The following is a 25,088-nucleotide window of genomic DNA, read 5'->3' on the forward strand; positions in this document are numbered from 1 at the left end:
TCCTGCGATCCTCAGGAGCTGTGTCGCCAGCGAATGGCAATCCGGACGTCGGAGCGCGTCGAACGTCCGGAGACGCTGCGCCACTCACGGCTCAACAGCGTGTCGTCCCAGTTCAGCGATGGGCCTGCGGCCAGCCCGTCAACCCGCAGCAGCACCTCCTCTTGGTGCGAGGAACCAGTTCCTTCCAACATGGACATCTCCACTGGACACATGATACTGGTAAGGATCTTCTGGTTTGCGTTGCATTCGATGCCAGAAACAATGTGGGTGATAATTCGTGTGGTGGAAAATATGGCAGGAGAGGAGAGAAAGGGAATAGCAGGCGATGTCGATATAGAAGCTGGCTGAGGTGCGGTTTGTTTCCGGGGCCCTTGGAGAGCATTTGTGGTTCTGAACATCTGCTTGTTACATCTAATCAACCACAGCTCCTGACCATCAACACTCTTCATACAGTATTATACCACAATGTAATTCTATACTGCAGTGCACTGGAGCACATTTCTTTCCTCCAGGTCCTATTCATTGTAGCCCAAGCATGTGTAATGGTTGTTTTCACACATCAGTTTCTTAGTGCACCTTATTGTTACCTACAAGGTCATAGATCAGGGTGTGTAGTTATTCCATGTGAAATTATATTATGTTTACATGGTGTATGGTTGGCAAGCTGTGTATCTTTGAAAATTGTAGGTCCTGCGCTGAAGGCCCACAGCTTGATTTCGCTCTGTTTATCTGTTTGGATGTGTCTCTTCTTCATCCCTCTCGCTTCATTCTCTTCAAAACTCTGTTATCTTTGTTTTTTGTTTTCATCACTCTTCCTCCCGCTGTTTTCTTCCTCTCGCTTTATCTTGGCTCTGTGGTCTCCATTTTTTTTCCAACTTTTTCCTCTCTCTACTCTGTCATTTTCCCTCTCTTTATCATTCTGTCCTGCGTTTCTCCCCTCTGTCATTTTTGTCTTTTACCCCCTCCGTCTCTCTGTCTTTCTCTCTTTCTGCTGAAGCCAAAATAAGACAGACATTGTTTTGTGTGATGAGAGTTGCTCAAAAGTGAGACATCATTACCCGGCTGATTGTAAGTTTTTAAAAAAATTTGTTAGGTTTTTCCTCTGAAAAGGCTTTTGGTTGCCATCGGTTCCACACACACACAATGGATTGTTTTAATTTTGCACAACTTTCGCTTCATTCATTTGAGACAAGCTTGATAAAAGAGATGGATAGATGCCTTGCAGTGTTTCCATTAATGGAGAGAGCATTCATCACACTGCATGTCTAGCTTTTATATTGGGAGCCTGTAATGAATGAGAGTGAATTTGAGTAATGCCTTGTATTGGTGGTAATAGATGGGTTTTGTTGCGCTCGTCAAGGCTTGTTTGTGAAGCCCCTTTTGAAAACATTGACAATAGAAATGCATTTAGCCCTGCAATAACAAAAGGGGCACTGTGAATCATTTCTCGAAGCTGTTATTATTAGACCTAGTTTCTTCACAGATTCAACGGGAGTGTTACAATGCAGAAAGGTAAAAGGCAGGAGGACCTTCACTTCTGTTTCATGCAATGATTGACATGGAGATGTCCTATAGGGGTTCTTCTTTAAAATTCCATCGCCATCTCATATGAAACCATGTGTGAGATTGCCTTGTTATCACTGATCTCGGACCTATATTTTCCCATCTCTCCTCTCTTCTCCTCTCATCTCCCCTCTCTCGCTCTTTGGAGCTCACACCGTGTGGAGAAGGATGATGAGTACCTGGGCTTCCAAAGCACACATGCTGGGGGTCTTTTTGAGGCCTGATCACCACACACACACACACACATACACACACTATGTTATGGCAAGAGTTTGGTGCCATCATGATAAATGAACTACACCACCCAATGGCGCAGCCCAGCTCAAGATTTCAGCCCTGTACAGCAAGGCTTATGTAATGGCTGCCAGATTCAAAAACCAGAATTGGACACTGTGTGCTGAGTCACCTTCCGTTTTTCTGTTCACATCATCCTTTCACAGCCTTGACGCACCTCTGCTGTCTTAGATTTCCCTCCTTCTCTTTCTCCACATCGTGTTTTTGAGCTCCAATGAGGTGCTACAGCACAACTGTGTTAGAAGCTCAATGGTGATGTGGAACCTTTGTGTTGCAGACGCTGTATCTGGCTCTGTCTGGACTGTACAGTATTACTGTGCCTATTGCTCAAGCATTGGTTCCTTTCAGCACCATGGATAGCACTTTACAGTCACAAGCCACTCACACTGCAAATCTCATGTTCTCATGTTGTCCAGTGGCAAAGTCAAGATTTTGATGTAGCTGCCCTTGTTACTTTGTTTTCCCTTCCCCTTTCCCTTGGCTTACTCACCACAACCCCGAAAATCAATATGTCGCTTAAGGCACTTTTTCATTATTTTGAGTACTTACTTATGACCAGATGATGTATTAGTTGCTCAAGAGGCAGAGGAAAATAGCTTGAATTTATCATGAATAAGTGTCTTGCTAATTTTTGATTTTGCCGCCGAGGCGGGCAGCTTGCCCTCGGTAACTTTTACTGACTATTTTTAATTTAGATGTGAGCAAAATTTGTCCACTGCTGTACTTCATTCCTATTCCATAATAAATAACAGGAAATAATATGTTCTGTCCAATTAGCCATTATTAGGCTGTCTCGACTGATATCATAGAAAAACATTTATTGTGCGTGTAGAATAGTGCTTGCCACATTCTCTGTTTATTATATCGTCGAGCAAACTGTTACCTCTATTGTTCATTTTAATTTGACAGTGGAGCTAGACGGTAATGTGTTACCTGTTGTGTCTGGCTCCCCTGGTTTTCCCTTCATCCTGATTTCACCCAGCACCCTCTGCTGCCGAGGAGACTGCTTAGGAAGGATTAGACATTGTTTCCCTGACACCCAGGCCTCCCTTCCCAACCCTCTGATTGGCAGACATAATCCCCCCATTCACTAAACCTTCGTTACCCTGTCTCTGGAATACGCCATGGTCCACTGCCTCCCCCTAGAAACGGGAGGGCTTGATAAGGGCCTGCTGGCTGCATTGCATTAAGCTGCAAAAATATGAATTTGGAATGCAATCGATTCAGGGCATCGTTTGAATAGAATGGGATGCAGTTCAGAGTGGATGTATCAAGTACATGGAGATGTAATATGGGTAGGGGAGGTGGAATGCTGTCAGGCTGGCAAGCAGAGAGTACTTGTACAGGGTGACAAGAGCATAGTGGTGACAGGCTCTGTCAAGTGGCCATAATGGCATGCTGTCATTTTCCTGGGAAGACAGCATTGTGTGTTTGTGTAGGCAATGCACAGCAACACACATGCAAATATGGGTGTGTTTCCTGCTATTTGGATTTTTTTTTTTTTTTTTTTTTTTTTGATAACTGGGGAGATTTTTTTTAATGTTGCATGCATAAAATTACCAGAGTTATCCCCTAACTTGTAAGGGGTGGGCTGCAGTACAGGGATGTGAATGCACATCAGTATTTCAGAAATACCACTTTGTGTCACTAATGGGTTCAGACAGAACGCACTGTGCCGTCTCATCCTCTCATTATGCCGATGCTTTGTTCAGAGGAGTTACTTTTCCTTTTCACAAGACAAACTCTGTGTGGCTTTTAAGACCCGAGTGGCACTTTTGGTGCCACATGCAAAAATAAACTTTGATTTCCATTGTATAAGGTGGATTCATAATGTTCTTAATAGTCGCCTAATATCCTCTGCTTGCATGCAGGGAACATCTGAATTGATGAGCCATCAAGGGGTAATTGTCTATTGTGCACTGAACAAGCTTATTTTTGATTATCATCTGGGTAGAAATTGTATATATTCTGGAAAGGCTTGGATTTCTCTTTTGACTGACAGAAGGGAATAAGTTGGAGATAACAATAGAGTAGCACCTTTATGCTTGGCCTACCTATACTGTCTTTAATATGGGATAAAAACCCAGTGCATCTGGGTATCAGTTTCATTGTATTAGCCAGCTGATCCCTGACATCAGTTTATGAGTCTGTAATCTTCTGCCTTACACAATAGCGGACTAAACCATTTAACCCCATCGGGAGGGGAGCCATGATACAGGAGTGAAAGCGAAACACGCTGCTCACTAAAAAAGACTCCTCTTGCCAGCTACAGCCTCTAAGCTCCCTAAGACTTGCCCTGGTTTGGAAAATGAACACACACACTCACACACACACGCACTCACTCACTCACACAGGCCTCTCCCCTTCCCCCTTCTCTTTTTTCTTCTTTGTCTCTCTAGCGAATTCAATTTTGTCTTCTCCGAGCGACGGCTTAAATGCAGACAATCTTATCAGTGGCTGTGCAAGCAGTGAGGGACGTGATTGAAACACCCCTGAAGTATTTCCAATGCAGACAAACCTTTCAGGAGTCTTAATTGTGGATTGTTTTTTTTTTTTTTTTTCCGTCAAACATGTGCACGTGCACATGCACGCACTCACACACAAACACACCCTCACGCACCTTCCCCATCTTCCCCACCCAAAGTATAGATCTTCGCTAGCCTCTTCCTCCTCCAGTGGTTACAGTATACAACAGCATAGGACGTTAATGCTCCATGACACCAGACCATAGCTTTAAAAGCGTGGGTCTATTGTCAAGGGTTTAGTATTTTGCTCCAGTGTATTTATTGGTTGGCTCCTGGTGACAGGTTGAAGTAAATAAAAAACATAATAGCTTACAAAAGCAACTCTAACATTGGGTGACTTGTTTGAAGTCTCTCTTTCAATTTATCCAAACTAAAACAAGCATGGATTTTCTTTGTATCCTGCTTTTCTTTTCTTTTCTTTTCTTTTCTTTTCTTTTCTTTTCTTTGCTTTTCTTTTCTTTTCTTTTCTTTCTTTCTTTCTTTTTTTTTTGTTAAGACTTCCATTTCCTGTTGTTCCTGCACGTGGTCCGGCTCATTGTTTGAAATGGCGGCTGATGTAGTGTCCTTTGTCCCCCAGTCGTACATGGAGGACCACTTGAAGAACAAGAACCGTCTGGAGCGGGAGTGGGAGGCCCTGTGCTCCTACCAGGCAGAGCCCAGCGCCTGCGATGTGGGCCAGGGCGAGCAGAACACCAAGAGGAACCGCTCGGACGCCGTGGTCGTATGTGAGTCCGCACAGATCAACTGTTTTACTATGAGAGAGCTGTTACAAGCTTAGGGCAACAAGGGAGAGTCATACAGATCAGTTTCTATCACTGTTCATGCAGTTGTGAATGGATGCCTCAGAGATTTTCTGGAAGGAGCTGTGTGAAACCAGTTGGGTAGCCAAGCCTGAAGTACTAGTTGGGTAACCGAGCCTAGAGTGTGAAAAATGCCATTCCCAACAAGACATCTGGGTCAGTGTTGACCTCTCAAACTCGTATTTCCTTAAATATCTGCTAATGTGGAGAGAGAATTTCACTTTATTTTCAATGCCAATCACCTTGCTCTGAGATTTTTCTTGGATCAATTCACTTTATCTTGATACTAGTGGAGTGATTTGCCTAAGATGAATTGCCCCCCCTCAACTCCAAAAAAAAAAAAAAAAAAAAAAAAAAAAAAGTCAAAACTGCATTTGAAACAGATGAAGTCAACCTCGCCCAATTTTTCTCATTTTAAAGGAAAACAAGATTTTAAGACCCACTACAAGATTAAAGGACTTGTTAAGATGGATGTGTTTTTGCAGTGTAATTTCACTTGGAACATTCCTTACTGAAGGTGGAGCAGTGTGGAGCTCCAGAATAGTGCGTGCATGATGAAAGTCTGGTGAAATTACAGTCCCCACAGCCTTTTCAGCCTCATATTCCTGTGTTGTTCATGAGTCTGTTGTTATTGTGCGGTTAAGATATATAAAAAAATAAATAAAAATATACGGGAAAGGTGTGTTGATGAATTATGCATCTCTATTACAGATGATCATTCCAGAATCACCTTGAAAGCCGAGAATAACCACGGCAACTCAGATTACATCAATGCCAGTCCAATAGTGAGTATTGTTTATTCATCATGGCTCCACATTGTGGCTAATATCTCTTGTCTCTCAAACCTTATTGTACCAGGAGCACCTGTTGTGTATGGGTTTTACTTTGAGATGAAACAAGTTTCAAAGGATTTGTCATTGATCCAAGTGCATTGATCTTTTTTTCCCCTCAAACTTTGTTCTCCATGCTGTGAGCCTCAGTGGATTCAATGTGTCTTGTTAAATCACATTGCTACTTTCGCTGCTTTCAAAATGGCCGCTCCCAGGAGATATCACTTCTGGTTTTTCATTTGCACTAAAAAGAATTATACATTATTTTTGACTAAACAAATGTATCTCCCCAACAAATCCAGAAAGACCTCAATGCTTAAAAAAGGGCTAAGGTTATTTTTTTTCTGCATCCTCCCCCCCAAACATTTCACAATGATTGCCAGTCGTGATTTCCCCTGAGGCAACTGAAAAGGGATTCTATCAAAGGGAACAGGAAACTATGCATTTCAAATACAGTGCCAAAATTTTGGAGGAGATAGATGAGGGGGGCATACACAGCTGCACTAAAAGCCTATTACTTTTCAGAAACAAACAATGGAGATTTTTCGATGCTCTATTTATTCCTTCATTTTCTCTAATGGCATATTCATGGAGGTTTTTAGTTTATTTCAACAGTGCAATAGTGTGCCAGTTAGCATCAGGCAGACAGATAATATTAGAGTGCTAAGTAAGGTTAATCTGTCAAGTGAAGAAGCGGGCCAAAAATCATTTTTCTGTGCTGGGATATAAGAGCACACTGTTGCAAAGTATGTAAGGAGGTTTAAAAAAACAAAACAAAAAAAAAGCAATGTTGTCCATGGCTTTTTTGTGCAAAAAAAAAAGAAAAAAAAAGAAACACACAGACACACACACACAAACATAAGATGGGTGAAGTAATGGCAGATGCAGTGGTGTGCAAATGAAAGGACAGCAATTACACCACAAAAGGGACCCCTGGCTGAGCCCAGCAAAACTGTGATAATTATGTCTGTCAATGCTGCCTCTTCCTCCTCATTAGCGTCAGGGCAATGGCCCACGAGTAAATAATCTGTCGCTTCTTTCTTGGAATCCGGGGTCAGGGAGGCAAAGGAAGGGGAGATCTCGGGTTCCTTGCAAACCATAGGGTGACATCCAGCCAGAGAAAAGCACGGATAATAGTTAATGCTTGACCACAAATGATGCAAACATTCCCAGATGTACGGCATTATTAGGGTGAGCAGTGGTTTGAAGGAATTTGCAGTAGCGCGAATGTGGTCAAAGCCTGGTGGAGATTAAGTCTTTGTCTCTTCTGGCCTTTACAAAGTCGAGAGATGTTTGGCTTTTCCACTTTCCCACCTATTCTTGGTGTGTGTGTGTGTGTGTGTGTGTGTGTGTGTGTGTGTGTGTGTTTCAAACCATCTGGGATAAGCTCAATCCAGTATTTGGCTGCTGAACTCTCTCTCTATCTTATATAAACACAGTATCAAGGTGCCATAGCTAGGCGCTGGAAGTTGAGACACTCCTCTAGAACAGATATTTGTGCAAGCTATTTCAGTACAAGCTATTTTTCTTCAAACCAAAGAGCACTTCTTTGGCTTTTTGTTATAGTCTATCTTCTTCCCACAATGGCAAAGGGAGGACAGCTGAAATGCAGGGCTACTCTTTCATGTTTGCGCTTTAGTATTCATGCAGGGATGTCAGCACACAGCTACAGCATGTCTGTGTCCTTGAGATTGGCTAAACTGAGTGGCAGCACTAGTATTCGGCACCACTCTTTCATTTCTGTGGGGAAGATTTATTTATTTATTTATTTATTTTAAACAAACCCACGTGCGGAATTTCAACCAGGAAGGATGAGGTGAAAATTGAAAATCCACACACTTACACCTAATTGAAGTATAACACTGGAAAATGTAAACAACATTTCGGCATTTATCTTTTTTTGTGAAAATTACATTTGCAGTAGCAGGAGGGCGAATTTCAGACAGTCTTTGCATGGGTACGTTGAGAGCACATTTTCGACAGATGCAAGTCATTCGTGCTTTACATCTGCACCCCAAATTATTCAGACTTACACCTACAATTATGTACAATGTTGAGATTCAATTTTTCCTTCCTCACATCTCACAGACACATGAGTCCTTTTGTAGCGGATGAATAGTTAACTGCAGTGGCAGCGACTTCTCCACTAGGTGGAGTTAATTGCCCTAGGTAGCCCTGCGTATTTTGGCCAATTGCATGCAAAGTGCAATGCTAGCGGCTTGGCTGAAGTTTAAAAAAGTATCTTTAGGTGGCAACTTAACCACTGCAACACCTTTCATCAACATCTAAAACAATAAATACGGGGAAAGTTGCCGGTATGATCAAACTCCCTGCAGCAGAAATTGCCCAATCAAAATTTTTCATCCCAAATCCAGGTATTTTCTGCGTGCAGCGTCAACCAATCAGTGGCCACCAGGAAAAGCCAAACATGTTACACACATCGGAGAAATTCTTTTTAATTAGTCATTGTATGTCTCTGTAATAATGTTTGATGTATGTGAGAGTAACAACTGAAATGTATACACACACACTCAACACAAGAATAGCAAAAGAGATTTTTTATTAAAATTAAATTTCACAATTGGACTTGCAGGAGGGGTGGCACCCTTGGAGGACCACACCCCTCTAGTTTTCATCTCCAGTACATGACTGCTATAGAAAAGACAGTAGAGTAAGACAAGAGCACATAAAAAAACCATGATCGAACACACTGGTGCATCAACAAAACATCTCTGGCAGAAACAGAAATCAGACAGCCCAGAACACACAGAGACACAGTGGTACGTCAACAACATCTTCCTCTTCTGCGTCGTCACAGAGGAGACAGCGGTCTGTAACCCTGGGAACAGTCTGCGTTCTGCTGCTGAACATTGGTATTCAAGAAAATCATCCCCAAACTAAAATATAGACTGTGGATAATACTCTGCTGTCAGGGTCCCATCAAATGAACACAAACACGAGTATGTCTCTATTTAGCTGCAAACTGCATGCAGTCTAACTTACATTACTGAGTGATGTTTTGCTCAAGCCAACAAGTCGATTTGACTAACAAATCAATTTGACACTTGTAATTTACTGTACTGAAAATGCATTAAAAGCAAAGAAATGAAAGGGATGATAAAGAGAATGTTACATATACAAATACTTGACTGCAGCTTTCTCAGCAGCACCAGCTAAAATGTATAAAATTAAATGGGCGTCTTTTTAATTTGGAATTTTGATTTTTTTTTTATTTATTTTTTTCAACCAAAGACATTTAAAGCGCTAAGGATTAGCTGATATTGTGGAACAGGCATATAATCAAGGGTGAAAAAAACATAATGCTACCATTAATTCCATTGAGAGATGTCCATAGAGAAATTCTTTGCTTTTGTGAGTGAGGGTGAGGGTATTAAATGCAATACATCCACGTATTTTAAAAGGATTTCAGCAAAAAAAAACAAAAAAACATAAGAAACATATTTAACCTCTAAACTCGCTGCATTGACGGAAAAATATTGCTTGTCCTTGACACGTTCTTAAGTGTTTGATAAATAAGTAGATAAATAAAAATTCATAAAACATGTAGCGAACCATCGAGTAGCACCCTGTGGCTTGCTGTCTTGGTGTTATGTGTCTGCTTGGTGATTGCTCCCTCCCCAAATGGCTCCCTGTTACAATTAGGGGTTCTGCTGCACAATTGCCTCCATTTCCATAGGGATGGTTGTGCATGTCACTCAGCGGGTTGTTGATCTGCAACATAATGATTCATCCACGCCCCTTATTTTACCAAGACACCACATCTGTACATGCTTATTCCCCTTAGACAAATAATATCAGACAATCTCTGGGAGGTCTTCCATACATGATATTGGTATTATGTGTGACCACATGCTAGCAAACAGGTGAAAACTAGTGCTCATTTCAGGCTCGCTTTAATCTGTGAAGCTGACCAATAACAAGTTAACGTTTCAACCCGCGTATGTCAGTTGCAAGTTAAAAATTTCATTGCACAATTGACAATAATTAAAAATCAAGAAAAATCAACCTTAGGCCCATAAAGGATCCACAAACTCTCCATCTCGCTCTTATCTCTCTTGCACACCCACAAGAGTAAGAATAGGTGCTCAAATATCAAGTTTGTATAACACTGAAATAAACAGCCACTCACTTGTAGCTGAAAAAGCTCCACTCAATATTGTAAACCAAGCAGCCGCAGCTTTCAGTGGAGTCATTTCTGGCCCGACTTCTGGCCCTTCTCCTTGTCAGTAGCCCTACGATTATCTAGCCTCTCTACACAGTCATACCTGATGAACTCAAATCACCTGGATGGACATTAAAACAAGTCAATGAATCAGGACCAGGATGTCTTGAAATTAGGCTCAACAATCCAAACAGAGCGACCTACAGCGAGCCCAGCACTATTAAGTATCACTGACAGATTTTCATAAACAGTGGAGGTTCTTATTTCCTCAACCTCTATGAAACAAGACAGGACAATACTGAAAGGTCCAAGGTCTGCCTCTGTTTTGTATCCTTCAAAAAAGACTGGATTTTGAAATCATCTCAGTCTGTGGCTTGTGGGTTCACAGTGAAAAAAAAAAATAACAACAAAAAAACGACTACGCAAATAAACAGACAGAGCAGATGCACTCACACACAAACCCCGTGCCTCCAAGATGTGTTTACCCTCTGGTGTAGGCCTGTGTGACATTCTCAGATTAGCGACAATAATGTGCCATGGTGGAGATGCCTGCTTTTTTTTTTTCTCTTTTTTATCAACCAAGGTTTACTTTAATCAGATCCATTAGGGTATAGCCACATCCTGAGCATAGAGAGGGATGGAGAAGCGGGGAAGGGGAAGGGAGCGACAAAGACAGAGCGAGGAGTGACTGAGTGAGCGGCTGAATGAACGAAGGAATGAATGATGGGGATGAATTTGGAGGCTGGGACAGACAGAGCGCTTTCCTGCCCAAGAGATGCTGATCTGCTCTCACTCCTCCATCCAGATGGAGGCTTTGATGGAAGTCTTACCCAGACAGTATGTTTTCATCAGCCAGTTCCCACCCAAACACTGTGTCACATTCTGTTCCCTCTTCCCCAGATGGACCATGACCCTCGCAACCCTACTTACATCGCCGCACAAGGCCCACTTCCCTCCACGGTGGCAGACTTCTGGCAGGTAAAACTCGTCTCCATTCACTGCCTGTCTTCCCTCAGCCATTTTGTCCCTGCAGAGATGAGGCTTTGGAATGGCCACAATAGAGATGTACTCTACCTGACCCATTCTTTTTGTGCGGTTTACCAGTAGCTGTGGCACTGGGAGGGAATGTCTCACTATGTTACTGATGTCTGCTGTTTGATCTAAGAGCACAGAGGCCAGATTGCTCTTTCTTCCATATGTTGCATCTCTGTGATTGAATTTCTCCAAAGTGGAATCAATGAGGCTACTACTACTCTTACTAGTAAACTGCAGCCATTGGCTTAACATCTACTACATCTAGGTTGTAAATAATACAACCTAATAATAAGTTGCACATGGCACCACAAATTATAATATCACATACAATAATGCTGATGTTTGCTGTTATTTGCATTTTTGTTGATGCTATTTGCATTCCTGTCCACGTCTATAAATGTCACAGGGACTTGCCATTTATCATTTGATATAGGCCATTGTAAAACATGGTGACTGGTGTGGAGGTATGCCTCAAATGATGCATTGTTGCCAAATGGCATTCTCATGTGTTAATAGGACAGCACTGTAGTAATTAGTGGGCCCATCGCCTCCATATGGTGGAGTAGCGCCACTGGCCGTGACCAGGATGTATAAGTATGGAGCATAAATCCTAGCAGACCAGCTGGCCCCGCACTCTGCACTCTGCATCTTGCACTGAGAGGACGCTGATCTCACATTGTGCTGATTTTACAGCCAGCTTGTTACAGCTGAGTTTAGTCTGCTTTGCTTTGGTTCTGCTCTCTGATAACGAATGTGCAAGCACCAAGACATTGAATGATCCACCCTAGGAACGCTGTTTTAGGTTTTATTACTAAATAGGGGAGCAACGATTGATTCATTGCATTGATTATAAATTCTGCAGACCGATCTGCATCATCCCTTTAAAAGAAATAAGCAATTAATCGCTCTGAATGTTGTGCTGATATAACTGGACACTATAAGTTGCATTTTTTTGTCAATTCATTTTTGTTAATAGATTAAGTAATGTTTTTTTCCCTCACATTTCAGTTGAAAAAGGCACATTTATTTAATGGATCCAAACATTTTGGCTAAAAGTAGGGAACCAAATTGTTCACTCAAATTGCCGTTTACAAATGTGAATCGAAACGTTCCAAAAGAGGCATCTAGTGAATCATGAATCGTGTTGTTAAGCCAAAGACTCATACCCCTGTTAGTAAGACTCGTGCAGATATTGAAAAATAAGTACTTGTTTACAAAAAACTGTGCTGACATGTTGACACAATGGGGGGAAAAAAATAACTCCGTAAAAGCACAGTAATGTTGTTTTCATCATTCCACTATGCCAGCTATTGTTTGAAAAGTGCACTTAAATTGACTACATCAGTCCCAATGGGAATGGAAGATGCCCTGTTTACTGTATTTAATTTGTAAATTTGAAAGTGCGTCAAATGAAGCAGTTGGTAATTGTCTGTTCGTCATTTTGTTTATTTGTTTGCTTGCTTGCCAGATTTTCTGTGCCAGGTGAATAAATGCATATCCATTATCTAATGAAATGGGCTATTTAACCATGAACTCAACTCTAAATCTTTCTCAATTAAACACGAAATAATGGGAAAATTAGACACGTATTGACTGACACACTGAACATCAGTTCTGTGTCTCGGAATAAGTAGTCGTCATTCATTATTCAGTTTGGTTAACCTTGGATTGTGGTGAAAAAACTCACTCTTTCCCTCATTAAAAGTAAACAAACAGGGGAAACACTGGCACTCACATGCAAATGGACTGTGCAGGAGGCACATCTTTTGCTCTGTCCTATCTAATCCACACTGGCCTCCGGCAGCACTCTGAAAGGCGGCTCTGCTCTAATCCTCCCCTCCACCCTGCACTCCTCATTCCTCCATCCCCTCATCCTGCACTCCTCCATGCATTCCCTCTTTTTCTCCCCAGCTATTACCTTTGCTCGGCTGGGCCTCGCTCTCCTGCTCCCTTCAATGCAAAAAGCCAATCAGCAGGAGTTCACAAAACTCTCTCAGACAGCAACTTTGGTCATTTCAGACTTTTTTGTGTTCAGTCCTCTCATTCAGTATAAAAAATCTATAGAAGGTGTATGGCTACTGAGACTGGGATGATGAAATGAAAAAGGCACAGAAAGGCTGTTTTTGACTACGGAGCTGAAGGAGGAGATGGAGAATGAGAGCACATTTTACTCTGCGCTACCCAAAATTATTTGCTAAACTTTACGAGACTAAATGGATAATGTACCCTTACATTATCGCCACCATTGATAGCCTAATCTCATCATAGCCTGGCACACTTGGCACAGTTGGTGTGTAATGTGTCCACTGGGCTGGATCACAGAAGCTTGTGATTAGTGTATAGTCAAGGCCATTGTGTTTTTATAGCAATCATAAAACCTGTGTTTCCTCCTCATTTTCCTAATGGCTGCCGTGGGCCTCTATTTTTCCCAAGGACATATTAGATCGTGATAAGATGAAATAGAGCAGGGCGGTAGATCTTGTGATCTAGCTCAGACGGCTGAGAGAGGGCGACACATGAAGCCTTGTGTGATGTACCCTCCCACTGATCGGCCCACCATCTATCATTTGTCACACATGGAGAGGTGACATTTATTCATACTTCCCAGACAAAGATTAATAAATCAATCTCATTCTAATTCCAGACTTGCGGAACTGCCATGTATTGTTAATGTGCAATGTACTGCTCCCTTTGGCATAGTTCGGTCATACATTTGTGTTTCTGTAGCCGTGCGAACGCCTATGAGAGGTCTGTTGTGGCAGGATATGCTCAAGAGATGTCTGACCCCGTCTCTGCATGATCCTGTAGATGGTGTGGGAGAGCGGCTGCGTCGTCATCGTCATGCTGACCCCGCTCTCCGAAAACGGCGTGAAACAGTGTCACCACTACTGGCCTGACGAGGGGTCTGATGTCTACCACATCTACGAGGTAAGAAGATTATGTTCTGCAAAATATTGGGTGAGGTAGTGAAGTACCAGGTTTACAGTCAAAGTGAAATGAAAAGTGATACATGCAAGAATATTCACTTAACAATACATTTAGATTCCTATTTTATTATTTACTTGCTTGTTTTGGTATCAAAATCCCAGAACTACTACACCCTGAAAAGCAGTGTATCTTAAATGGTGATGTTTTGCTGAACCAGGAGGCATGAGCAAATATTCCAACTAATAAAAACTTCACATGTTTTAACAATCACACCCATCCCATCAAATAAAATGGCATTTCTCTCCTTAATGGGTTTACACTTTTGAAAGATGTTTCAACAGAAAATACATCAAATTAAGAAGCAAGAGGCTCTCCAAATGCAGTTTCCTTGTGACTTTAATTCTCCATGCTTTTGTGAAGATACAAATGCATTCCTTAACAATATTCCTAGTGAACACTGGTGTCACTGGAGATTTCATCACTTTGTCCTGCTTCCCTGAAGTGACTGCAAGCGACTGCATAGAGTCCTCCTTTCGCTTCCCGCAGGTCAACTTGGTGTCAGAGCACATCTGGTGCGAGGACTTCCTGGTGCGCAGCTTCTACCTGAAGAACCTGCAGACCAACGAGACGCGCACCGTCACCCAGTTCCACTTCCTGTCCTGGATGGACCGTGGGATCCCGGACTCAGCCAGGACGCTGCTGGACTTCCGCAGGTAAAGTGAAGAATCCTGCTGATCGGCCACATGGGAGCTCAGTAGACATCAGGCCAACTCAGTGCTGTTACATCTGGGCTTGTTTCTTAATCACCAACCCCTAGTCTGCACTCTCCCAGTGCCTCTCTGGTCCTTCTCCCCTTTTGCCCCTCTGCCTTTTGGTGTCTTTGAGAACGGTTGATATGTTTTTCTAATAAGGGCTGTGTTTCTGCACTGTTTTTTTTTCATCCTGGGCCTACTTCCCCTCACCTCTGTCCGGCTCATGTGATGCAGCAAATTAACAGTCCCGCACTGCATGGCTTGGCTTGGGGAAGAGAAAAAACACACACACACACACACACACATACACACACACCTAATTCAAACACCCAATTAAATGGGAGCTGTCTTACTAAAAACATGGAAGAGACGAAAGCTAGTGACTGAATAACCTCACTCTGTTCTTCATATAATGTGTTCTGGCAGAAGAGCAGCAATAGCCCCCCTGGGAAAACCCAGGAGGGATAGGAAAAGCCCTCCAAATGAGAATAGATGCATCAGATGTGTGGATGGAAGTCTATCCTCCTGGTTTGTAATGCAGATGAGAGAGAGAGAGAGCAAAAAAAGAAAAAAGGAGAGGTGCAGCTTTATTATGTCATCCTTTTTTTGCAGTTTGTGCTATTTCTCAAACTAAACTGGGTGTAGCTTGTAGCTGGTTACAGTATATCCAGGTATATCGGTGTGTAGATTTGTGCACTGTTGTTATAAAATCATCTGATTATTATTGCAGGATTTGTTTTCCTGTCGGTAGATCTACTCAGAGAGCCCCTACCTGTTATCGATGCTTTGCTGTAACTCCATTAGTGCTGTAGGTCATTGGGAGTCTATTGCTCTAAAGCCCTCTGTCCAGCATTATTCAGAGGTCTCAGATCCACACGATGCACACTCATGTCATGGTTTCGGCCAACTCAGTATTTTGCGGTTGCCAGTGTCATTTTTGTGATGTTGCAGCTAGTAATATGAGCCCAGTTGCATAGTCACAAAAGTGATCATTGGAAACTGTGTCTCCTCAGCCAGGCCTGTGCACAAACTGTCTCTCTCTCACTCCTCTCTCTCTCTCTCTCTCTGTCTCTCTGTGTCTCTCTCTCTCTCTCTGTCTCTCTCTCTCTCACTCTCATTCTCCCTCCTCCTCTCACCTCTCCTCCCTCTGGCTTGCATGGGAACTCCGACCTTCTTTGCTCTTGATCTAAGAACGTGTGTGCTTTTCAGATTTTACTCTTTGATTTAGAAGTGGACAATTTCTTTAAAAAAAAACAAAAAAAAAAACAATGAAACAAAACAATAATGAAATTAGCACAAAATGAAATTTTAAAAATATCTGAGAAATAAGCAATGCACTCCACTGAAAAAAAAAAAAAATGTACCTTTATTACCTTTGAGAATATTTAACACAGTAATACAATTTATTAATAGAAATAAGATGATTATTATCAGTATTAGTATTGTTATTATTGCTGTTGTCATTATCATTATTATTACTAATAGTAGTAGTAGTAGTAGTAGTAGTAGTAGTAGTACTTATTGTCTGTTGAACTCTGTAAATATTAATCTTATAATTTTTTAATCTATGTTGAAGGATATTCATGTCATGTGTAGGCATGTATTTTGCTGTTATTGTTTTATCTAGACTTTACAAAAAAAAAAAATTGAAATTTGTCATTTGAAAACAACTTAACTGTATAGTGGCGAAGTAGAAATGATGAAATACTCTGGCTTTTATGCTTACATATATATCTTATATATACATATTTTTGGTATTGATAGGTGAAAAATGAGGGAATGAAAAAACACGGAAGCCTCAGTGTAGTCAGTTTCCATGGCAACAGCGGGGTGTGAAAAGACTTGTTGGCCTTCACCGTGCCTGTGGTGTATAACATTCATAATTGGCCGGGGTTAACGCGTCGGCGGTCAGCAGTCGGCAATCACAACATCACACAGCCACATCCATCACCCACATGTCACAAAGATGCTGTTTTAAATGACGCTCCATTTATTTACATGTGCGACATGGATTTCTTTCTATCCTCAAATTATAGAGACTGATTGACAGGAGAGCATCACTTCAGATTTATTTCCTTTTTTTCCCTGTTATTACAGTCATTATTTTCAGCCAGGCCACAGAGTTAGCAAAAGAAACAAACCCTCATGAATGAATGACTTTAATGAGTGCTCATTATTATGTAGTGAAAGTAAATATTAAGCAGAAACAATGCACCACAGATCCTGTTTTGCAAAATATGATTGAGTAGGCTTTTGAATAATTTGACGTCTAAGCTAGCAATAACGTGCCATTTTCTCTCTTTTATTTCAGAAAGGTTAACAAGTGCTACCGGGGTCGATCTTGTCCGATAATTGTTCACTGCAGGCAAGTATAACTATTTGAACCTTGTGACAATCGATGTCCCTCCTGAGTTGGGATAGAGAATGTTTGTCATGCCCTGTGTGTTGGAGGGGAGAGGCTGTTTATTTAAACCCGCTCAGTCCATTTACTCTATCTGGGTCCAGTGGAGCGGCTGTTTATTCCAGTGGCTGTGTCCTTATGGAAATTGTGCGGCACAGAGACACTCAGCCAAAGACACTTCCATTTCCCATTTGGTTGAGTTAGTTAACTGGACTTGATTGGGCTGTGTTAAACACCAGGTATCTGTCTAACCACTTTTAATAGTCACATCCTGTTAAGTCATGCGTGGGGCCAGACTGCCTGCTCCCCCTATGAGGGAGATGCACGGACCGAGTGTCTCGCAGTGGATTAATGAAGCAGTGGTGCTCAGGACGCTGTCCTGTTTTATTGGCCTTGCCTTTATTAGAGAGATGTGCACGCCTTGTTTGCAATTAACATGCAGAGCCGTTGAATGGCCGGCGGGCACAAAGGGAGGCTTTTCATAAGACTATCTCTGGAGTAATGGAAAAGCAAGGCTCTCCAAAAGCTGTTCTCGAACCGCCCCTGGCCTCTCAACCTCTCCTCTGCTCCTGAGGTGCATGCATTTAAAAGCCTTTGTCCCCAGTGTGCCTCAGAAACCATTCCCCTCTCCCCAATAGCCGAGGAAGTCTCAAGACCACACATGCACTCGTGTGCACGCTTTTTACATAACCGTATTTAATGGGAAATCAAATATTCAGATTTGTGCAGGTATTTTCATATTCACATTTAGGGTTATTAACGATTTGGATATTTAAATATTCTGTTTGATCTGGAGTAGCAGATTTTTAAGCAAACGTAGCAAAGTCTATCTCTGCATATGATAGACTAATTTGTGTTAAAATATCCTCTTTACCTCACAGCACAGATATAGATGTAAATGAGCAATTTGTTTCTGTATAAGAAAAACATTCTGAGATTAAAGCATGGAGAGATTTACTCCGCCACCTTAATGATCTCTCCCTCTCTCTCTGCCTCTCTGTCTCTCTCTCTCTCTCACTCTCTTTCTCTGCAGTGATGGAGCTGGCAGGAGTGGGACTTACATTCTGATTGACATGGTCCTCAATAGGATGGCTAAAGGTAAGCATCAATGGCTTCCCTTTCACTCTCTCTGCTTGTGTTGAAGTGTTGCCCGGGCAACGCTAAAGCCTCTCATTTTCAGCAGAGGGTCTTGGGGATGCATTAGAGGGTGACTTTCTGAGGCCTAGAGAGCAAGGAAGACAGACAGAAATAGAGGAAGTTGGTAGTAGTGGAAAGAGGAGAGAAGAGAAGAGAAGAGAAGAGAAGAGAAGAGAGAAAAAAAGAAACCAGGAAAAAAAAAAAAAGAAACCATTACTCACATTAGTAATTATCTATTAAGCGACCGTCATGCCATATTGACCTGCATCAAAATTGCAACATGAATTTAGATAGCACATGCATGGAAATGAAATGTTTAAAGGGGGGAAACCATTCAAATTCAGAATCTGCAAATGTTGTTCTTATGGCCCTCAGCCGTCGAATCAATATTTAATGTATAACCTGAACTGTGTTTATTTATTTATTTGAATATAATTCTTTTGTTGTTTTGTTTATTTTTGTAATACTCGGTTTGTTAAGAGTTAAGACTTAAGCAGAAAATCTAGTACTGTCAGCTTTTCCAAATAGAGGTTGCCAGATTTATCAAAAAGTGATGACATCACAGACGGGACTATTGGCTGCCTCTCTTGGCTTTGAGAAAGTCTTGTTCACATAAACAAATATAAAGTTAAGTGCCCAAGATCACCCAAGAGTGGCATGCATGAATTTGGGGCTTCCAAGTGAATTTACACATCAGTTTCTGATATTATGAGTTTGGAAAGCTCCTGATTAGTTTTGTATATTCAAGAAACACAATCAATTTGCAATGCAGAGGCGGTTGCAGCTGCATTGCAAATCTCCTTGCAAGATCTATTGGCACCATCATTGGAAAACTGGTTATACACAAGTACTATACATAAACCAGACACCTGAAAAAGATGTTTGTGGTGTGGTTGTGGATCCTTTCAGTAGCATTAGATGCCTGGTGAGGTCTATTTGTCTCCAAATTGTGGTTACAGTCACACAGTAATCTTGTCTTGTCTGCTCTGAACCAATGACAAGAGTTAAACAGCTGGTTTCATGATCATGTTAGCTCACAGATTAGCCAGCAGGTTATTATATCAAACATGCAACCTGTAGTTACTACTAATACAAACTACAATAGCAAGAGTAAATCAGCTGTGTTAACAAGACAGTGATGGTGAGCAGAGGTGCTAAGGTGCTGTGATCAGGGTGTATGAACGGCAAAATGCTCCCAGTCCAAACCAGCACACAGAGGGACCATGATTACTCTCTTGAGATGGCCAGCATCTTGCATTTTGAAACACAACCGGTTGTTCACAGCTATTGTTACCCAAAAGCTTGGGATCTCCAACTCTGGCCACCAAAGGGTGCGTTACATCACCTTAAAGCCCTCTATAGCTTAGCCTGTCCCATGACCTTTGCTCTTTGCTCTTTGCCCTTTGCCCTCTGCCCTCTGCCCCTTGCTTGCTACGCCCCTGCCCCCGTCCTCCTCTTGCATGCTCTCCTGCTGCACTCCCAGCCCATGAAGTCATAAGTCGGTCTGGTCCTGATGCACACCTTCCCCTCCACGCCTGTGATGTGCCTGTGTCCTGCAGGAGTGATGGTGTAAACCACCGTGTGTCCTTCGTCTTCACCTCTCTAATTCAGAGTGTAAAATGGACAATGTCACTTGCCAAAGCTTTTTCTTGTTGGAAGAATCTGGTCGGCTTAACTTTGGAATCCATCCCCTGTGAAACATGAAAGTCTTGCCAGAGCACTGGAGTATTTTGAGTACTAAGTCCAGCTGTATTAACTGGCTCCAGACCTGACCCACCCATCTCTCTCTCTCTCTCTCTCTCTCTCTCTCTCTCTCTCTCTTTCTCCCCCTCCTTCACTTTCAGAAACATCTTGACAGCTTCGGGGCTATCTCTGTTTTCTCCCTCCTTCTATGTTGATTTTGCTTTTTCTTCTTCTTGTTGTTGAAAGGAAAACTTGAATGAACCTTGCCACACTGTTAAATCCATAAAGTTGGAGTTAGAGTGAGATTTTCAAATTAGAATCATGCACCGCTAATGCCAATAAACATAACTAATCAGCTGCTGATCACTACTGGAGGTCATCAATTGTCGCATGGTCTTATCTGTTGCTTGTTTGTTGGAATTGCTATAAATTTTTTTAAATTAAGGATTGCAGATTGTCTTCGCTTGCATTGCACACGCGCAAACACACTCTCAGATATTGTTATATCAAAAAGCTTTTAGCAGACTTCATCGTTTGACATAATTTGAAGCCGCTTTTGTACAAGATTCTCACAGAGAAGCCAGTGCTTAACATTTTCGAATGCATTATTGCACATTTCCCAGACCCAAAAATATCCGCCTGCATATTTTATCGAGAAACAGTCTGTGGCTCTCGTCCAAGTCTTTCGAGGGATGAATGTAATAATTTTCAATCGCTGCGCTGTTCCAAAGGGAGCCCAGTATAAAAAGAGATTGACAGATGTGAGCTGGATTACCCTGCTGCTTTGAACTCAGTCCAATTTTCGGTCTGTTGCAGGTGCTAAAGAGATTGATATTGCCGCTACCCTGGAGCACTTGAGAGACCAGCGAGCTGGCATGGTCCAGACAAAGGTAAGGTCCCTGGCTCTGAGTGAGGGGGGGTGGAGATGGGTGAAGGAGAGGGGAGCAGGGAGAGGGGAGGGGTTACAGTCATTCAAATAGGCGTTTGTCTACTTCATGTGGACGGGATCAGGGGAAATGATGCAGTAATTGATAACTGCCTCGAGACTGAGGACGCATTGTCTTGGAAGATAAAAACTCATTGTTACAAACTTATCTGAAGACACAAAGAGACTAGCCAGAGTGTTCTCTCATAAAAAATATTGCACTTTGTTGAGCTGCAGGAATATGAAGATTTCTCTCAATTTGCATCAGTCAAACACATATTTACATATTCAACAGCAGTAATAAACTGTCACTGTAATAACCTTCGACTGACAAGGGTTTCATTCCCATGAAATATGATGTAAACGGCACAACTCACAAAAATGACTATTAAAGCAGGAGTGCAATAATGTCCCTCTGTTTTTTCCAGCGGAGTGTCAATTGAAGATACAGCATTAAAATGATTTCTTTGAGAATCTGTCTGTTTTCCTACCGTTGTCTACATCTTTAATTTCATCAGGATGAATTTCAGCAAAAGAAAAATAAATAAACTGTGGACTTCATTTGTCTGTCCAATCTATTCCAGGACTTTTAGTCTCTGGTGTCAACTGTTTATTTCGCAGCGGGCCATCCACAACAGAGCATTTTGGGAAATTGTTAGGGTGTGTACAAAGGATTTTTTCTCATCCTCTAATGCAAAATGATGGTAGGAAGCCTCTTTTGTGTCTTTATTGTGCTCTAAAAGAATAATAATAATAAAGGCAAACCTCATGCAGGGGTGATAATATTTATGGAGCTTGCTTGCTAACAGACTCCAGTGTTCCTAGATGGTTCATTAATGCTGGTTTTACAACCGTGCTCTGTTCAGAGTGGAGGAGCTTTTCAAGCAGAGGCTTAAGGCTCGCTCTCCCCCTCTCTCTCTCTTTCTGACGCGTCTAAGTGAAAATTATATTGGAATATTGTTGATACCACTTTGTGGCGTCATGCTGGGTCCACACAGAAATTAGTTTGTAATGAGGTATGAAATTTAGAGTTAGGTTTCAAGGATTGGACAGCCAATTATTTTTTCACATCCCGTGATTTGGCTTCTTTATTTTTGGATAGATCGCACAAAAAAAGAACATTTATTTTCCCTTTTTTTCCCTCCCCACCGTCACTCTTATTTGACAGACAATAACACCATGATTACACCATGTGTGACCATTTTCTTCCTTACCAGCCATCCGTCTCCGATTTGTCGAACAGAGATTGATCTCCCCCTAGTGGTGCAGATCTGTACAGCATCGTGCACTCTGCCTCTCAGTGGGCAAAAATTCAAGTTAAAGGTAGCTTTTATTAATATCAAGAACTTGAAACTCAACTTTGAAGTAAATATAAGCACATATAGCATATATCACTGGAGTACACTTGCATATTTGCTAGGCCTCATGTGAACACATCTGAAGCTGCACAAAAATAGAAATCCTGAACAGTCCAGATATCCTCCACTGCAAAGCTAAAGGCATGGCCACCAGTGACTCCTCCGTATTGATTTAGCCTATCCTCGGGCCAAACTATGGCAGGTTGTGTGTTGACACATCTAAAGACTGTTCCCTCCAAACTCCTACGTACCTCTGCGCTGTGAGTGGATTCCACCGCCTGCAGCCTGGGGAGAGGAGAGGAATATAAAAACACCAGGTCCTTGGGGCAAACATCGATCAAACCTTTTGTGCTCCTCAGGGACAGCTATGAGTCGGTTTCACAAACAAATGCAACTGTGTGCGCACACGCTCACACACACACACACACACACACACACATACACACACACACACATGCACACAGTTGAGAGACAGCTGGACTCGCAGCTCCATTTTAAGACACACCTGGCTGGATCGATTGGCGGCGCTGGCTACATGTGCACTCAGAGCTGAAAGCCCAGAGAGTGGTTCACCTTCATCTCTGTCTGTGGCCTTACACACCCCAGGTAGGGTCAGGAGGAATGTAGGGTGAGGCAGCGGCGGTGGTGGGAGAGCAGAGGGGTGGTAGCCTGTCATTCTGTTATGCCTCACTGGCACTCCTGAGCCGCACACACATCACCATGCACACAGGAATGGAAGGGTAACCAGCTAAAACTTCCTCTCTTTCCCCCTCCTTCCCTCTCCCTCTCTCTCCCTCTTCCCCTTCCTCCTCCTCCTCCTCCTCCTCAGGAGCAGTTTGAGTTTGCGCTGACAGCCGTGGCAGAGGAGGTGAACGCCATCCTGAAAGCGCTTCCTCAGTGAAGGCTCGAGCTGCACCCCCACCTTCCTCTCGCTCACTGAGCAGCGGCTCCTCTGCCCACTCAAGACTGACATCTCTCTCTGCCCGTCCTCTACTTAGCTCCCTCTCCTCTGTCTGTCTCTCTCTCCCTCTCTCTCTCTCTCTCTCTCTCTCTCTCTCTATCTTCTCCACTATATATACTTATGAATGTTGTGCCAGATATCTCACCTGGATCCATATTCACAAATTGCCTTAGAGTATGACTGTTGATCTGGGGTCAGCGTCGTGTTTAGCGGTGAATAAGATTGTCGTATGATTGTAAGGACAGGCGGGGCGGTGGGGCCTGATCTGCCAACTTCGATCAGCACTCCTACTATGAGACCCTTTGTCAATATGAACCCTGGTCCTCCATAAGTGTGATGTATGAAGATGTTACTGAACCTACTGTTCTAGTGCCACTAACAGCTATTTCAATGGCGTCAAGTGAAGATTTTCTTTCCAAAATGAGATATCCAACACTGGTGCAAATAATAAAAAAAAGTGCAAATTATTTCGCTTTGGAAAGGATAATAGGCAAGGTAAATTAAGACCTTGCCAAAAAAAAAAAAAAAAAAAAAAAATGAAAATACTTAAGACTTATTGCATAAATTGAGATGTTGGATGATCATGTTTGAAAAGAGGATATAAAGCGTTCTGGAAATAAACTCTTCACATGTTTCTGTTCCTCTGTGATCTGAATAAACTACTATATACCCAGCATCACATGCATAGATGTTGATGTGTGTGTATTGTATTTTGAGCCCAGACATACGAGTCCTGTATTACTAAAAGAGAGGTGCTCTGGTTGTTTTAAAAGCCTCTCAAATGATAAAAATCTTTTATTGACTTATGCATTCCTCATTGATATTGCCTCCATTGTTTCACACCATGAATTGTTTGTTGCACAAACATTTCTTTTAATATCAGTGTGATAGACGTAAACAAATTTCTGAAATAGTGACTGCTTCCATTCAGAAATACTGTTATGTCATTGTGTATTGATACTAACAGTATATTTAAGAAGAAATTATATTGACATGGTTGTTACATTTGTTTGTCCCTCCATCACTGGTATATTGTGATTTTTTTGTGCAACATGACAGGTTATTCTCTCTATGTATAGACAATGAATGACTTTATGAATCCCTATAGTGCTATCTGAAATATATATATTGAGAGCCTCAAGGAAAACTATATATTTTGTGTGGAAAAAGTAACATTCAGATTGTTAATAAATCATAGTACAGATTGTACTGCTGTGCTGTCTGGTGTTTAGTGTTATTTTACTCAAACGTGCATGCACAAACACAACAGGGAGAGAGCTGCATATACAGTGAATGGCATTTGATTGAAACCTACCCTCAGCAAAGTCCCAAAGAAAAGCTGTATCACGCTCCCTGAGGGTTTGTATCTGGAATGAATTCCAAGTTTGTACAAATGAAATGCTTGGTTCGCCAACTCTGTCAGTGCAGAGACAGACTGGGATATGAAATAAAATCAGTCTTGTATTTCGCCCACTGAGGTCCACGGTGTTACAGAGGAAAGAAGACTCAATTGCTGCCGATGTTCATTGTCCAATTAAATCGGTTAATATTGACTAAAGGTAAAAGAAACCGTAATATTGGACAATTGTAGCACTTCTTGTATTTTTGAGTGCAATACGGCTCGCATTAGCATACAGTAAAAGAGTGCAAACACCCCTGAATATGTGCAGTGCATCCGCAGAATACATATATTTCATACCTTTTAAGAGTGTG

General features: G+C 42.0%; 1 protein-coding gene across 1 annotated transcript in view; it reads left to right on the top strand.

The window, feature by feature from the left end:
• Window positions 1–24,584, top strand: part of ptprn2 (protein tyrosine phosphatase receptor type N2) — a 117,931-nt gene extending 93,347 nt beyond the window's left edge. Inside the window, exons 13-22 of the mRNA XM_030079828.1 lie at window positions 16–219; window positions 4,960–5,107; window positions 5,894–5,967; window positions 11,096–11,173; window positions 14,039–14,158; window positions 14,705–14,871; window positions 17,222–17,275; window positions 18,345–18,409; window positions 20,948–21,021; window positions 23,244–24,584. Coding sequence (XP_029935688.1) covers window positions 16–219; window positions 4,960–5,107; window positions 5,894–5,967; window positions 11,096–11,173; window positions 14,039–14,158; window positions 14,705–14,871; window positions 17,222–17,275; window positions 18,345–18,409; window positions 20,948–21,021; window positions 23,244–23,315 — 1,056 coding nt within the window. The 3' untranslated portion in view covers window positions 23,316–24,584. The remainder of the gene's footprint in view (window positions 1–15; window positions 220–4,959; window positions 5,108–5,893; window positions 5,968–11,095; window positions 11,174–14,038; window positions 14,159–14,704; window positions 14,872–17,221; window positions 17,276–18,344; window positions 18,410–20,947; window positions 21,022–23,243) is intronic.
• Window positions 24,585–25,088: the final 504 nt, after the last annotated feature.

Source organism: Myripristis murdjan, chromosome 20, assembly GCF_902150065.1.
Source record: "Myripristis murdjan chromosome 20, fMyrMur1.1, whole genome shotgun sequence".
NCBI classification, from domain to species: Eukaryota; Metazoa; Chordata; class Actinopteri; order Holocentriformes; family Holocentridae; genus Myripristis; species Myripristis murdjan.